Source organism: Semicossyphus pulcher, unplaced genomic scaffold, assembly GCF_022749685.1.
Source record: "Semicossyphus pulcher isolate SPU_LCO1_2020_fin unplaced genomic scaffold, fSemPul1.0.p SCAF_18, whole genome shotgun sequence".
In the NCBI taxonomy this organism is placed as follows: Eukaryota; Metazoa; Chordata; class Actinopteri; order Labriformes; family Labridae; genus Semicossyphus; species Semicossyphus pulcher.
This window is the reverse complement of record NW_027211691.1, coordinates 11,817,501-11,834,149: the sequence shown is the minus strand read 5'-3', so window position 1 is coordinate 11,834,149 and position 16,649 is coordinate 11,817,501. Positions and strand designations below refer to the sequence as shown.

At 41.8% G+C, this 16,649-nt stretch overlaps 1 protein-coding gene across 6 annotated transcripts in view; it reads left to right on the top strand.

The window, feature by feature from the left end:
- The window catches only part of relch (RAB11 binding and LisH domain, coiled-coil and HEAT repeat containing), a 43,153-nt gene that overhangs the window by 15,226 nt on the left and 11,278 nt on the right, over positions 1-16,649 (top strand). For 2 of the 6 annotated variants that reach the window (XM_069667272.1, XM_069667268.1), the window contains 16 exons: positions 166-241; positions 320-415; positions 1,328-1,351; positions 6,922-7,034; positions 7,120-7,210; positions 8,391-8,462; positions 8,559-8,699; positions 8,779-8,943; positions 9,106-9,253; positions 9,340-9,496; positions 9,639-9,762; positions 10,580-10,628; positions 11,923-12,002; positions 12,505-12,611; positions 14,326-14,425; positions 15,808-15,890. In XM_069667272.1, the coding sequence (XP_069523373.1) occupies positions 166-241; positions 320-415; positions 1,328-1,351; positions 6,922-7,034; positions 7,120-7,210; positions 8,391-8,462; positions 8,559-8,699; positions 8,779-8,943; positions 9,106-9,253; positions 9,340-9,496; positions 9,639-9,762; positions 10,580-10,628; positions 11,923-12,002; positions 12,505-12,611; positions 14,326-14,425; positions 15,808-15,890 (1,626 nt within the window). Of the gene's footprint in view, positions 1-165; positions 242-319; positions 416-1,327; positions 1,352-6,921; positions 7,035-7,119; positions 7,211-8,390; positions 8,463-8,558; positions 8,700-8,778; positions 8,944-9,105; positions 9,254-9,339; positions 9,497-9,638; positions 9,763-10,579; positions 10,629-11,922; positions 12,003-12,504; positions 12,612-14,325; positions 14,426-15,807; positions 15,891-16,571 lie in introns of all 6 variants that reach the window. The other 4 variants (XM_069667273.1, XM_069667270.1, XM_069667269.1 and 1 more) reach the window with 3 other exon arrangements.

Below are 16,649 nucleotides of genomic sequence, written 5' to 3'. Positions count from 1 at the left end.
TATAATCCCTCATATATTTCTCTTTATTCCACTGAAATACACAAGACTGACATGGGAAAGTGGCAGCTCTCAGACAGGGTGGCCCACTCCAACCCTCTGTGGTCACATTTAGCGGTACAGACGACAGTGACTGCTTCTGGTTTCTTGTTGTTTGTGGTGTCGCAGGAAGCTATCCCCGGCCTTCCAGCAAGCCCTGCTGTCCTTCTGCAGAATGTGCTCTGACAGCCGCCTGGGAGCAGAGGTTAGCACTCGCATCCTTTCATGTTAACGTAACAGTACATTTGTGACAACCCAACAATGTAACCTCTCTTGTGTCCAGGTGTCTCGTATAGCAGACAGCGAGGAGAGCGTGATGCTAATGCTCGGCCGTTGTCTCCCTCACATCGTCCCTAATGTCCTTCTGGCAAAAAGAGAGGTAACTTGTGCTGCTCCTCCTGCTTTTCATCTTCCCCTTCCCGTGTCCCGCTCATTATTGTCGTCATCACAGGCTTCTTCTGTTAGCGCCCAATAAATACACACACAGCAGCAAGGCTAAGCAGGGGAAAGAGGGTTATCTTCAGCTTGCAAATTTCCATCCAAACTATGCTTTTGTTTTTCTAAAGAGGAGTGAACATTATCGCTGTATTATATGTCCGCATGGTTAATGGTAATACCCTTGCAAATAAACATCCAGACAATGTCAAGATAACATTTGTTTTTGCCATCTTTGCTGTCATTCCGTGCCAGGATTCCAGAATCCTCCACAAACCTCATGAAAGAAGTTGCTGTTGCATCTCTTGTCAGAGTTCTTCTTTGTAGCTTCGTTGAAGAGTATAAACATTTTGAAATGGAATTTTTCTCTTGTTGATTCACTCATTTCGACATCTGCGATTGTGAGAAATATTTGGTTGTGTTTGCTTTGAAAGACCACCAGCCTCCCCTCGGTTTGTGCCACAAAGCATTCCCGAAATTCAGTTAAGACGCAGTGTAGTGTTACAGACTGTGTCAAGGCTGCTAGTAATATTACTTCAATGTTATCTGGTAAAATTGCGCTTAGCACCTTTTATCTTTAACAGATTTGATGCTCTTCTGTCATAAAGCTGATTGAGATATCTCCACCTGCTAACACCCAGCTGACCTGTGTCTATCTATTGATAAGGAAATTCACCTTCTTTTATAATGGCTGTTGTTTCCACCAGTGTAACCATCAATACTCCTCTGCTGTCTTTGTCCCCCCCCCCCCACACTCACGGTTTGCTGTCCTTTTTGCCGTCACTGGTTTTATTTTTATTCTTATCTGTTTTTCGTCTCACTCATTCTCTCACTTCCATGCATGCCTCTCTTCTAGAGAATGGTTTCACATCTTTGCCAGGTGAGTCTTTCACGCACTCATCTGCATGGTTCTCACATAACCAGTCAGACCAAAGATATGTCAGATAATGGCTACGATTGCTGTAACATAGGCTCTGACTTGCCAGAATTATTCACTAGAAATAGCTCTGACCTTCTGTGCTAAGTGCTAACTACTGGTGCTATGCTAATTTGCATTGTTTTATAATGAACTGTGAATATTGATATAGAGCCAAAAAATAGCTTCCATGTAATGATGGCCTATTTTATGCAGTTTTAGCCCTAACTGGGTCATGTTTTGTCTTCTTCTATAATTTTCTGATTTGTTCCCTGTTTGGTTTTAATTTGCTGCATTTTTTTTAAGTTTCTGACTGACTTTTTTAACATGATAAAAATGTTTTGCAAGCTATAATAAGAAGCTTTATCCTTTATTCCAATGACGTTTTTTTAAACCTGGGCTAAAAATTTTCTTTTACAAATTTTTGTGTCGAAATGACTCATAGGAACAAAAACTGGGTCCAGTAGACGGCCTCCACCGAAGCCGTGCTACGGCCGCAATGCCTGCAACATAATCCACTAGGGCAATTGAGCCCTAAAGTACGTCCACTAAAAGATTGTTACCCCAGGTGTCCGACAACATCACGGAAATGATCCCTACAAAGATCGTCCTTTTTTTTTAAAGAGTAAGATCCTTTTTGTCTAACCAGAAACAGTACTCTCGCTCACCAATTTCCCAAACTTTGCCGCCTGGCAGCAGCTGGTTCACTCGCCTCTGCCTGTTGCGACCTCTCTCTCTCTCTCCCCATTCTCTCTTCCACTTCTATGAGCTCTACATCCGTATACGCTGGCTCAAATAAACAGGGACTGCCATCGATTTCAAATGCCTCATCTTATTCATCGAAATCAGGTAAATTTAAGATATATTCTTGCTGGCAGTCCTCTACATAAACAAATCCTCTCTCCAATTCTAACTCACGTCCTGCTGAGGTCACATGTCACCACCTGCGAGATTTCAGAGCGAGACTTCTGTTTCTGGTTACACAAAAAAGGATTTTACTCTTTAAAAAAAGGACGATCTTTGTAGCGATCGGGCGTAATTGCCCCTGTATTATGATGCATCCATTGCGGCCGTATTGCGGCTACGGCGGAGGCCACCTACTGGGCCGATTCCAGAAGTTTGTTCCTATGAGTCATTTCGACGCCCAAATTTGTACAAATAGGACCCAGGTTTAAAAATACCGAACTTATCCTTGAATAAAGCAAGAAAAGTGTCTGATTTATGAACTGTGCTTCCAGTTAACTTTCACTGGCTTTATCTAGAATTTAAGAGGAAAACATGTCGCCTTTGTTTTCTCTGTAGTTTCAAGGGAACAAGATTTTTGGTAGATTAGGCATCAACAAGCTATTCCACCTTGCAGGCTATAGTGCAGACACCTGCACAGGTGTTCGGTGTACAGCTTAATTCTTGCATGCAATTTGTGTCCGTGTGTGTGTTCATGTGTATACAAATACTGTAGTGTTGGCACTCTCTAAGGCACTATGTGGAGTGTTTGAAAGAGGTAAGTCAGGTTGGAGGAGTTTGCACTAAAGCTGCTTTGCATATCACCATGGTTATGTTGTTTTAATGAACCACTGCAGTTATGGAGAACGCAAACTCTTTCCATGAAACATGAAAAAAAAACCCAGCAGAACACTGAGGCCTTCGGGTCCTTTTTGAGCTGTGTGGACTTTGCACTCTGTCCGTTAGACTCACCTACCATGAAGCTGCGCACACACACGCACACAGCTGCTCACACTTCCATCTTGCAACTTGAAGCTCTGCAACCCCCTCCAGCCTGGAGACACACCTTGTTATCTGAATGTGACACCCACTTAAGAACAAAAAGTGTTTGACTTGAAACGGTGGAATGATGCAGTGAAACCCTGCCTGCCACCTGGCTGCATTATCAGAAGCTGTAAATCATTAAACATGATGTGATTCTTCAGTACATTGTGCTGTATTGTAGCATGATGTGATGTGCATTCTCTCTAACGCTCTGCATTGATTTTCTGCTGAGAAAAATCCCTAATTTATAATTTGCGTCAACACTTTTTGTGAAGTCTGCTGTTAATCCCTCTAAAAGGAGTGGCCTTTACAAGAAGCAGTATCACTGCAAAGAGAGTAAATACATGCCTGAATGATCAACTTCCTTTTTTCTACCGGCTGGATTAACTGTGATCTTTAACGAACTATTGACAAAGAGACAAAGAACGTGATTGTTCAGCGCTTTTACAAGACAAAGGTTAAAAAAACCGGACAATTTCAACTTTCTGTTGGATGTTTGTACTCGAGCTCTTCTTCCTGAAACACTGGAGAAGAACGTCAGTGGGAAATAAAAACAGGAAGGAAAAAGATTGAAAAAAGTAGACCTCTGACAATTCACAATATCAGCGTAAATACAAAATTGTTAGGCGTAATTATCTGGTGCTTGGTTGCACCAACAAGGACTCATTTTTAAACCTGATTAAATCATGGTTGAACTTTAAATTATATTGCACAAAAATTAGTTTAAAATTAAGAGAGATTAAATGTAAACCTTTTTATTAAACCTCAGTTTAATTTTTACTCTAAACCTTCTGTTGCACCAAACTTTTAAACTCCAATTTAAAGTGTGATCCAGTATTAACTTTAAACTTAACTTTTAAAACAGCTGCCTCTTTGAGGTGGACTGAGGACAATAATGAAGTTCCTTGAAGGAAATTGAGGGCCAGACTCCCTTTGAGTTTTTATGATGCTGCTGAATGTCAGTCAAGATTCCGGTTCACAAAGGAAACTGTTATCAACCTGAACAAGAAGATTGTACTCCTTTAGCTAACGTTAACGTTAGCTTGCAAACAATGTAGCGTCTAGTTCTTACAATGTTAAAGCTCCTGTGAGGAGTTTTTCGCTGGTCATGATTACTCTATATGACCTACAAAAGCAAACCAGAACACCAGAGACATCTCTATATCTCTATATAGTTATTTTTAATGCCTGAAACTGTTGGTGGGGGGGTAGGTGTCAGACGAAGCAACTAACTGCGTGCTGCCTTTGTTTACATTTTCCTGGGCAAACATTAAAAGTGAGTGACACATATGACTGTTAGAGAAAGCAGGATGAGATTTTTTGGTAAAAAACCACCACTTAAGCATGTACAGGCATTTCAATTCATTTATTTATTCTTTTTATTGATTAATCTTTTTATTTAGTTTGGATAAGCAAGCATCTGCATAGTGATTAAAGCCTTAATTTCAGTTTATGTCAATAAACTTGGACTTACTAAACAGAGATTAGTTTTTAATTGTGAAACAGAGCTCAGCTTAATTTTGAATCTGGATTTACTAATTTTAAACCTTGTTTTGCTAAACTCTGATTAGAACTGTTCTTAGATTAAATTAGTCCTTGTTGGTGCAACCCAGCCTACAAATGTTAATACTTCATTGCTAGAGATGTGGACTTGAGACTTGGTGACTTGGACTTGATTTGACTCGAGTCACTGTTTTGATGACTTGAGACTTGACTTGACTTGAGACATGATGACTCGGATGACTTGCGTATGTTCATAAGTTTGAATGTTAGCTGTTAAATATAAAATGATTTAATTTAATGTTGTCAAGTTTGTGTCTAACTATCAAGTATGTATGCAGTGCATACTGGGAATCATGATCGGATGAATCAAAAAGCTCCCCGGTAAGTGATTGACTGACAGCCAGTCATCCAATCATGACAAACTCCTCGCTATGGCAACGATCAACATCAAAGACCCCCGCTACCTGATGTTTTTCCCCAAAGAGAAGCCTCATCAGTCGTACTCGTTACTACTCAATACGGTCTCAGATCATCATCATGGCTGCGTCTGTGCCAAGATAATACAGATACAATTCATTGTCATATTTTTTGAACCGGTCATTTAATTGGCCAATAATATCATTATTAGACGGGCTACTAACACCTTGTCCTTTCTCTTTATAAAGACCGGGTACTACAGGTAAGAGTGCTGTATCTTGGGTCGAAAAAATGTGACTTGACTTGCCTTAAACAAGGACTAGACTTGACTTGACTTGACAACCTGTGACTTGACTTGACTTGACTTGCCCCAGAAAAAATGACTCGAGACTTGCTTGAGACTTGGACCAAATGACTTGAGACTTACTTGGGACTTGAGCAAAGACGACTTGGTCACAACACTGCTTCATTCGAATTCTTGTAAGTGTGAGAGCAAAAGCAATCTGTTACAAAGAAATTACATTTAATCATAAATTAAACATTTGGTAAAAGCTGTTCATTAGTGAGAATGTGCGGCCTCCTTTGACTATCATGTTCAGTAGCTCTGCATTTAGTGTAAAGCATGAGCCCCCCCCCTCCCCCCCGGCCTTTAGGCCCAGGCGTCGAGCTGTCCACTCTACCTGCCCACAATGTTTATCCAGCGCTGGTCAGATGTTTAACCTCCTGAAGGAGTCTGCACATCAGGAACATAGGAGTTCACACAGAAATAGAACGGGGTCAGCGTGGTTTCTGGCTCTTCAGATGTGAGCTGTTTATGAATTCTTTTATTTGTTTTATCAGGCCAGAGCTGTTCAGTCTCCAAAAATGTCTCCTGAGTAGATGTATGTTATTTACTGAGGCCACAGGAGAAGATTATTGAATATGACATTTTAATGTGGCTGAATTCACTTAATTTGCCACTTTTTGACGCTTGAACTGATTTCACCCGTCTTGAACTCACCATGCAACCATTTACAATTACCCTCGGATACTTAAACTGCCGTATTTTAAGTTTTCAAAAGATAGCCAACATGGCACTGACTTCAGAGGGTTGGTCCAGCGCTGAGCGAGTGACTCATCACAGCCTATCTTTACCCAGAGTGTCTCTGTCAGGTCCGTGTGTCCGTCCAGCATTGGGGTTTTGCTCGTTCTTCCAGCACTTGGCAGGAAAGTATGATATCTTCCTGGAAAAAAAAAAAAGTTTGTTTGAAAAAAACATATTTTTAACTCTGTGTGCACTCTCTAATTTGGGTGTGTGTGGCGGGAAAAAAGGGCCGACCACAATTTGGCCATGGAGGCCCTGTATCAAGGGCAGCTGAGCTCTCTCCCTTCTGGCTAGAAGGTCCATAAACTCTGTGTGAACTCTTGAGCTTGTGATAGAAGGAAAGCTAGTGCAGTAGGTATACGTGTGTCTGTCTGTACGCAGCTGTGTCTGGGTGTGTGCATGCACTATTTGAGTTCCTCCAGTACTTGGCTCTAATTTTATCTGCGTGACTCCAAAGCTAAATGAGTCGATGTAAAACCCCAACACGGTATTAAAGGTAAGCATGTGTTCCCAAGTGTTGATAGACTTTGAAAGGTGTCTGTGTGTGTTTCTTTCTCCCTGTAACTTTCCCCTTTCCTCTCCTCTTTTTGATAAACACCTTCTCCCCCCTTTCCTATTCCCCATCCTCCAAAGACTTCCAGGCCTGCTTAACTTTTACCATCCTCCCCGTGTGTTTCAACCTTGATTACTCTTTGCAAAATTACCAAAACTGATGCAACTTCTTCCTCTGTTTCTGTTTCTCTCTCTTCGTTTTCTTCTTCAGGAGTTGATCCCACTCATCTTGTGCACCGCCTGCCTTCACCCAGAGCCTAAAGAGAGAGACCAGCTCCTCCACATCCTCTTTAACCTAATAAAGAGACCAGATGATGAGCAAAGGTGTGTATGTGCATTAAGACCGAGCAATATGAGTATAGTGTCTCCAGCAGTGTTTTCTAACATGTTTCTGTGTGTGTTTCCAAAGACAAATGATCCTGACGGGGTGTGTCGCGTTCGCGAGGCACGTGGGTCCCACGCGGGTCGAGGCTGAACTACTTCCTCAGTGCTGGGAACAGGTACAGTACTTACACTGCAGGTGGCCTTTTGTTAGTGAATGTGCGGCCATTTTTTTTCTATTGTCACACAAAGAGGGCTTAGACTACACCTGCTCTAAAATATAAAGCAGGGTTGTTGGTTTTTTCATTTTAACTTCTTTAACCCTTAAACAGGCCCTAATGAGTGAAAATGATGTGCTCTATTCCAGTACAAAGACTGAACCATAATTGTTAAAGGGCCAGTTCACATATTTTCAACCTCAGTCCTATCATGCTATTACGGGGAGCTAATGCCATTATGGTAGAAAAAAAATGCAACTTGGCTCTGTGCCTTTGGAGAACGCTATCCGCTCCCCAGTGGGCCCTGGAAAACCTCCACCAGACTTCCTAAAAGGCATCATCTGGCGGAGGCCAAGGAGCTCGCTAAACTACACTTCCTCAATCTAGGACGCCCGCCTCCGATGTCACGTCTCGTTCAAAATCGTCAGGTTTAAAATGTAGACTGCAGACCTGAAGATTTTTTAGACAATCCAGCGGTATATTCTGGTCGTGTTTCGGATTCTGTACCGCTCTGAGCCATTGCCTGCAGCGATCAATGTCCTTGACTGGAAAACGGTAATATTTCACTCCAGCGTTTTTTGCTGGGCCATTCCTTGCAGAGGGAGGAGCGCAATGCAAACTGGGTGTTGTAGGAATGTAGAATGGGAGAAACCACGAGCTGTTTGTACAACTTTCTCCACAGCTATGGCACCAATTTCAAATATTATTGCTTCTATCGATTACAGAGAACACCAGCTTTGACTGACAGTGGCTTTTAACCATTGCTGTACTTGTTCTTGTTACGTATGCACATTTGTCAAATCCAAACAAAACTACTTCTGTTCTGCAAGAAATACTCATGCAATTCAATGTTATTTGAATGCATACTCTGATTCTTAATCATTACCTCTGTGGTGACCCTGACGTACATGTGATAGCAATTTTGTATGCATTGCCACCTGTGTCACCGTATGCAGCACATTTATGGCAACAACAGCTGCCAGCAGTTTGGAGGCTGAGAATCTGCTAACAAAGGCCAATTGTGGTTTCCACAGGGTCAGCGTGTTGATGATACTCAAAATGTTTCCATTCTGTGGTGGCTGCCCTCCAGTCTGCTCCTGTCCTCCTTTCAAATTCTGATCCTTGTTTTCTTCTTTTGTAGATTAACCACAAATATCCAGAGAGAAGATTGTTGGTGGCAGAGTCCTGCGGAGCCTTAGCACCATATCTGCCTGTAAGAACACACTGTGCATACAGAATTAAAAAAGGGGTTGACCACTTTATACAGAAGAATAAATTAATAATCTGTGTATGCTTTCTGTCTCTGCAGAAGGAGATCCGTAGCTCGTTGGTGTTGTCCATGTTGCAGCAGATGCTCGCTGAGGATAAGGCTGACATGGTCAGAGAGGCGGTCGTCAAGAGTCTGGGTATTATCATGGGTTACATCGATGATTCTGACAAATACTCCCAGGTATGTGTTTACGGAGAGGACAATGTGACAAAGCTGTTCTATTTTCTGTTTCTCATAACTCTTTTTGCGTGTCTTGAAGGGTTTTGAACTGATGCTGCTGTCACTCGGGGACCCATCAGAGCGGGTGGTCAGTGCCGTCCACCAGGTCTTCATTCCTGCCTTTGCTGCATGGACTACGGAGCTGGGCACCCTGCAAAGTGCACTCATCCCTTCTCTGTTGGCACGTATAGAGAAACTACTAATGGTACGTGCCAGTGTGCATGGAACTTCATCGAAAAGCATATGGAGTTTGTTGAGCCGTGGATACTTAATTATAATTCTCGGCACTACACAAAAAAAAGTGTTCAATGACAAATTTTTTCCTTCTTATTTTCTAATCCCCTCTTCTTATCACCTCTCTTTGTAGCAAGGGGAACATGGTCTCGATGAACACAAGCTGCACGTGTTCCTGTCGGCCCTGCAGTCCCTCATCCCTCCTCTGTTCGCTGTGGTGCTGCAGAACGCGCCCTTCACCAGCAGAGCCAAACTCCACGGAGACATACCTGCAATAGAGGGTAGGCCGGCTATATACACACAGAAATCACAAATACAAGCAGTATATTTCTTGAGCTAATCTGTTCCTGTGTCATTGGTCCCACAGTGACCCGGTTCCCCAGGCCAGCCTCTCCCCTCCAGGACGTGGCAACCATCATCGGCAGCAGGGAGATGCTGAGTGCGCTTCTGCTACTCTACGACCACCAGCTAGAGCATGAAGGCACCACCGGCTGGGACAGCTTGCTATGGGTGGTCAACCAACTGTGAGGATTTACACACACACACACACACACACACACACACACACACATATATATATTAAAGAGACTGCCTTGTGCATGGTTTAACAGAGGCATACACAAACAAACACACACACTGATTTCCATCTGTCTGCTCCGTCTCCAGCCTCCCTCAGCTCATAGAGATCGTGGGTCGCATCAATGTAACGTCATCGACCTGCGTACACGAGTTCTCGCGCTTCTTCTGGAGGTTCTGCCGCACATTCGGGAAGATATTTACAAACACTAAGGTAAAACCATGTCACTCTTTGCAATTAGACATTCTGGTTTCAACTGGTCTTTCTTAGTTTATCTCCCCTCAGCCTTTCCTCTTGCCTCTTTTTTATTATTACTGAATTCCTTTATCCATTTGCTACTGTGAATTGGAAATGGACCGCACCCATATAGCGCTTTCAAGCTCTTCCGACCACTCAAAGCGCCTCTACACTACATGTCACATTCAACCTTTCACACACACTGACGGCAGAGGCTGCTATGCAAGTTGCCAGTGTCCAAGCAGGATCTGGCTAACCAGTCACACACATTCCGACACCGATGGATATGCCTTAGGGAGCAATTGGGGTTCAGTGCCTTGCTCAGGAACACTTTGACATGTAGACTGCAGAAGCACGATTGAGAGATAATCCACTCTAACAGTACGCCACAGCTGCCCCAGTGTACTAAGATCACTGTGTGTGTTGATGGAAGCAACTGTGCTTTTTGCAAAAATATTATGTTTTTTAAGTGTCAGGCATACTATAAACTGAAGAGTAAGCTTCTATGTGTTCATCATGTCGGGAACAAGGGAAAGGTCTGATTTCAAACACAGCTGTAGCGACTTTATTCTGAACAGTAGCATTTAAGAGCAAACAATAGATGGCCTATGTATCAGCGGTTCACTGTGAGTCAGAGCAGTGCCTGTTACCACTTTTGCCTTTCTCTGACCTCTGACCTGGTATTCATCACAAACCAAACTGACCTATTTAGACATGTACTTTAAATAGTACTTTACAGCAAATGTCAGTTATATTTTGTGATATATTAATGTTTTCTCTGTGACCTCTTTAGGTTAAACCACAGTTCCAAGAGATCCTCCGACTCTCTGAAGAGAATGTTGGTGAGTGCACATTAGAAGAAATCAATCACTGATGTTTATTTGTCGTCCGGGTTTCTCAGCTCTTGCAGCAGAATGTTGGTTGGTGGAGTTCAGAAGCAGACAGTGTTGATGTAAACAAGCTATTTAAAGTCAGCTATGGGTGTTCCCCTCTTTTTTGACTCCGGACATGTTTCTGTTGTTAAAAGAGGTGCTCGGTCTCAGATGGCTGCCAAGTGATTTAGCTTTGGTATTGTGGCCATTTGTGAAATGTGTTTTGTGTTGAGTTCAAGTCTGTGTTTAGGTCAGTAGATTCAGTAGGTCTGTGCAAAACCACAACAATATAATGTAAACTGCAGAAGCATCGTTACGGACCAATGACCTTGCACAATATAATGTATTGTGCCTCTTTACATTATGTGCAGTCATATTTGATTGTGTGTTTTTATTTCTCCTGATTAACATGGTGTTTAGTAGTAGACAGATAGAATGGGAGAGGAGAGTCAATGTGCATCTCAGAAAAGACACAGATGACAGTTTGTACACTAAGCAGAAGCATTGATAAAGTATACCGCAGTGCAGCCACAAGAATCAAAGGTTGATGCCGAAAAATGCAAAAAGCATTGGAGGTTTAAATAGCTGCAGTTTGATTTTTAATATTAAATGTATAAAATTAATAATATGTTTTTAAAAATTCATAAGTAGAAAATATATTAAAGCATATAAAATATGTTAAACATTCCCTGATTAGAACATATTGCAGTGTATAAAAACACACACACACACACACAAAAACTAATAATAATATCTCTAACAATAAAAATAACAATAATAATAAAATATATATTTATATACGCATACTTGAAATTAAAATAAAATCTGCATAAGCTGAAAGTACAAAGATGGTTAAAGTGATTACAGGCAAAATTTTACGGTCAACAATTAGACAAAAATTCAGTTAAATTAAGTTAGTTAATTCTTTCAACCAGTGCAATTGAACGCCTCACTTGTAACAAACAAAGGTCAACCATTATTCCCTCTTTCCTAGATAGAGTACAGTTGTGTGGAAACATACCCAACAAGCACAGCTTAGGACTTAAGGTTATCGGGGATGAGGTGATCCGAGACACAAAGCTCAACACTGACCTCCAAAATGTTTGAATCTCAACACATTCACACAAGCAGCGACACAAAGTGCCTCTGTGTGTTCTGCACTTTTAACTTCAGTCAGGAAGATTAGGATCAAACATATTCATTTCATATGTTTGTTTTTTCCTTTTTTTCACCTATGTAATATCTGTTTTAATTCCTCTGTCAGATACATCAGCAGGAAACGACATTCTCACCAAAGCCACAGTCCCCATCTATGCCACTGGAGTGCTGACGTGTTATAACCAGGTAAACTATAAACAGACCGCAGCCAAACAGTAGTTGACTTGTAATCTGAAGATGCCTTGTGGTGGCTAGCAGGATAAATCAATCCACAGTGAGTCAATAAGCCAGTGATTTCTGTTTTATACTTAGCTGACATGTTTAGTATTTTTGCCCCCTGTTCTCTCTTTTCTGATATTATATGTACTATAGTGTAAACTACACAACACTCTGGCTTATTGTTCTGTGTCACAAGGGAAAATCCGCTCTAACACACATCAAGCTGCCACATGTTTTGTTTTAAATTTTAGGTTCACAAAGTGATGCAGCGCTTGCAAAACACTGAACAGAACATGTTGTACTTTGATTTACATTTCAGCTCGACGTGTAAACAAAGCACGTCCAGAGCAGAACCAGTTCAACCCGTAATGAAAGTGTAAAAAAATTGAAAAATGAAAGAATTTAGATGGTAGTTCGTTTGTTGCCAATATGATAGAACTGACATAAACATTTTACAATTTCTGTGCAGGAGGAGGACCGCAAGTTGTTGGTGGGTTTCCTGGAAGATGTTATGACAACCCTGTCTTTGTCCCATGCACCTCTCGACAGCCTGAAGGCCTCCTTTGTAGAGCTGGGGTGAGACATATACAGACAAACACACACATAGTCTCCTCCGTTACCAAACGCGTACTGTTATTCTACACTTACAGACTGCAGACTAATGTTTGCACTCATTTTTAAAAAACTAAAATGAAAATGATTAGTAAAAAGTAAAAATGAAGCTTTGTCAGGTCTGTCCTCAAGAGGAGAAGAAAACTTTTAAAATGCTTGTTTGTTAAACGGAGGTCGGATTGATCATTTCTGATGCATTCGAGGAACTCGGGAAATCTGAAGGCAGCTTTCATGACACAGCGTCAAGAGAATTTGTTAGCACGCAGATGTCTGTTTAAACTACGATTGGAGCGGGGATGTCATTACGTCGCATTACGTTCCGTCTGCTTTTGCTCTCCGCACGGACTGATTTTCCTGCATACGCCGCAGCCTGCTGATACGTGATTGGTCAATATAACTCTGACTAAACAGACCACTAAACCACTAAACAGTTGCAGTACCTAAATCCACGTCCCCGCCAAAAGAGATTAGTGAAGAGGAGATTACTTGGAACCCCCTGCAGATATCATATACTTAACAAGAAACTTTCTGAATTTTCTATTAAAATATGTCTCATTACAATTACCTTTGTTTTAATAATATGAATTATATATTTTAAAGTCATATTCTAAATCTATATCACAACTGTGACTCTATTTATAAGCTTTTGTTCAGGGTATTAACAATTTGCTATGATGTTCTATGTCATTATTAATAGCATTAACAGCCTTGCAAAAAAGGCTAGATATTTTCCTCTTATGCACTGCTGGTCATTTGGCTTGACTATCATTCTATTGTGATTTATGATGTTGACATACTGTGATGGTTTTGTTCGGTATCAGGTCCAAACTGCATAATTTTTCATAGAGTTTATAATATTTTAAATGTATCATTAAGGTGGTGGTGGTGGTTCCTGAGGCTTGATCAGTTGAGAACCACTGCTCTAAAACACTCGTCTCATCTCGTTTAGGACAATAGCCAGATCCTGTATTATTCTTTCTGTTCAAGAACTTCTCAACACAGATATAAACATTACTTCATGCTTCTGTATCTAAAAGGAAACCAGTGCAATTATATACTAGCTAAGAGAGGACTCTGGCTGTACACTCAACATATGGGTCTTTTTGGTCAGCATGAAAACAGAAGGTTTTGTAAACAAACATAGATGTGTTGGCAATATGACAGTTATCTTTTTTTCCCTCAGAAGAATATTCATTCAGCTTGTGTGTTTTTCTGTCTGTGTGCTTCTGTATTTAAGTGTGACAGTTACTACATGCAGTCTAAGAGGGGACATGTCCTATTATCTGAACTGATTCCTTTCATTCAGTACGTCAGGAGGACCCAAACTCTTTTCTGTTATTTGCTTGAACTTCAACTTTAAAATCAACATTTTGTCATTATCGGAAGGTCGGTGGTTCGATCCCCAGTTCCCTCATTATAATACACAAAAGGTTGATTTATTACCCAAATGTCAATATCCCAGGTAGTTTGTCAAACTTAATTAGCCACTTTACTAACTTTATTACACAGAAATAGGTTGTCATTATTTTTCACACAAAAATAATCAGCAAACCCTGCTGGTTACATTTCTCGTCGGAAAATAAGAAAGTTGCTTGTGTTATTGCTGTGTCGTAAAATTGTACTAGTTTGTAAGTCTGCCTCGATATCACGCAGTATTTATATCATGCTCTCTTTTCAGCGCTAACCCAGTGTACCACGAACTGTTGCTGACGGTCCTGTGGTACGGGGTAGTCCATACCTCTGCACTGGTCCGGTGTACTGCAGCGCGGATGTTTGAGGTACAAACACACACAGACACACTAGTATGTAAGCACAGATGTTTTTGATTAGATATGAATCACATAGCATAGCATGTGTCATTATTGGTACCATAGATCCTTTTACATTTCTAGCAAGACAGTCAGTAGAGTCTAACATGGCTGCACTATTATATATAAAATGATAATTCATGTTAATTTTGATTCATTCTGTTAGCACTGTATAAAGTTAGATACTAGCTACTACTTTCATGTGTAACTATTTGCTGTTTGTGTGCTGGCGCTGCTTGCTACTGCTGCTGTTTTAACATGCCTTTAATATCCAGCTACTCGGTCGTACGACTGCTGTAGCTGACCAGCGCCATGGTTTCAACCGTGTGGGGAGAACCCTCCTAGAGTTAACATCAGACCTTTCACTGTGCACTGAGTCCAAAAATATCTGCTGCGTGTCAGAAAGGAGCTGAAGTCAGCAACCTGAAAGTGTGGGGAAAAGAGTTTGAGGCCTGTTTGGTTTCATGTTGTTGGAAAGAATAATTTAATCAGATTTCTTCTGAACTTTGTCAGTATGAGCGGTCTTTTTTGGAAATATAATACTCCTATTATTTTAAAAGGAAGATGGCTGCTTCCCTGTTTTCTTCCATGCAGTTTTATTTCCCTGATCTGATCCACGAGTAGCCAAGTCTGCTTCAAACGACAAATCACTCGACATCTGTGCACACTGAAAGGTCCTATGTTGGGATGAGGATCTGGTATAGCAATTAACCTGGGCCTATGTTGATCTAAACCTGGGGGAGGAGGAGTGGAAGGCTGTATTCATGTCCCCCCCCTGTTTTGTGAAATACTTGCCCCTTTCCCAACACACTACACTGTCACCATCTCATAGTGATTAGCTGTCCACCATTGTCAAAACTGTGGGTTGAAACGCGGCCCTCTCCCGCAGATCCCAGATCAGATTGATTAACGACGAATTGAAATGGATGAAATAATAATCTGACCTGGAGTCTGCGGAAAGAGCCCGCAGCTTTACGCTCACCATACTGTAGAAGTACCTGTGCAGTTTAGCTATGTTGGTTTACCATTTCTTCTGCATACCTGCGTGTGCATGTGTTTGTCTGCGTGCGTGATTGTGTGTGCGTGTGTGTGTGTGTGTGTGACACTTGCTTGAAACATGCAGTGCCGTCTCGTGCCTTGCAGCTATGGTTCTTGTCATTGTATATCACTTTCTTCCTATCTTTTTTGTGTTTGTTTTTTCTTTATTTTTCCCTCCCCTTTTTTCTGTTTTGCTTTTTTTTTTTTTTTTTTTTTTTTCTTTCCTCTCTATCTATTGGCGGTGTTGCTCGATCTTGTCCCAATGCCCCGCCCACCTATGTGACATCACGGCTGGCTCTGTCCAATCCGATCAGCTGCTGGTGAAGGGGGTGAATGAGACGCTGGTAGCTCAGAGAGTGGTGCCGGCTCTCATCACACTGTCCTCCGACCCTGAAATGTAAGTGGAACAACAACAACAATAATAAACCGCGCCGCGTCTCTCTCCCCCCTTCTCTGTGCCGCCTGAGAACCACCTCACTGAAACAAGTCTGAACCTGCCGGGAGCAAATTCAGCTCAAACCAATTTTTAATTAAATGCTAATTTCACTTAATTTTCTTCTTTAAATTCTTCCTTAAAATAGCAGAATTTCCAGTGGACTTGCTCCTTGCAGCTTCAGGCCGGGGCCATGAGGTGGTTCATCAGCACAACCACTGTTAAAACTAACACCCTGCATGTTGGCATCATCATACCGCAACACTAACCCACGCCAGCTCTCGTCACCTCATCCGTCTGCATCACTAACCAGTCCAGATTTGTGCGTGCAAAATCCCAGCATGCTCATCTGTAACTTCCCCCTCCTCCTCTTCCTCCCCTCACCACTCCTTTTAAGCAGGCCCCTCCTCTTAACCGACCAGTCAGCTAGTGGTTGGTTGTGTTCACCCCGTCTTTTTCAGTTTGATCCTCTCTCTCTCTCTCTCTCTGTCTCTCTCTTTCATATCATCCCTTCTATCTTTACTTTTTTACTTCTTTCTTTCTCTCTCCTCCCATCCTCTATCTTCTCTCCTCCCTCCTTCTGTCTCTGTCTCCTCCCACCCTGCCTCTCCCTCTCTCTCATCCCGCTGTGTGGTGGGTTTGCAGTTGGTTCTCCGAGGCATGAGTGAAGCATTAGTAGATCGCCGGGCGGCTCCGGCCCTTATTACTCTGTGCAGTGGGCCT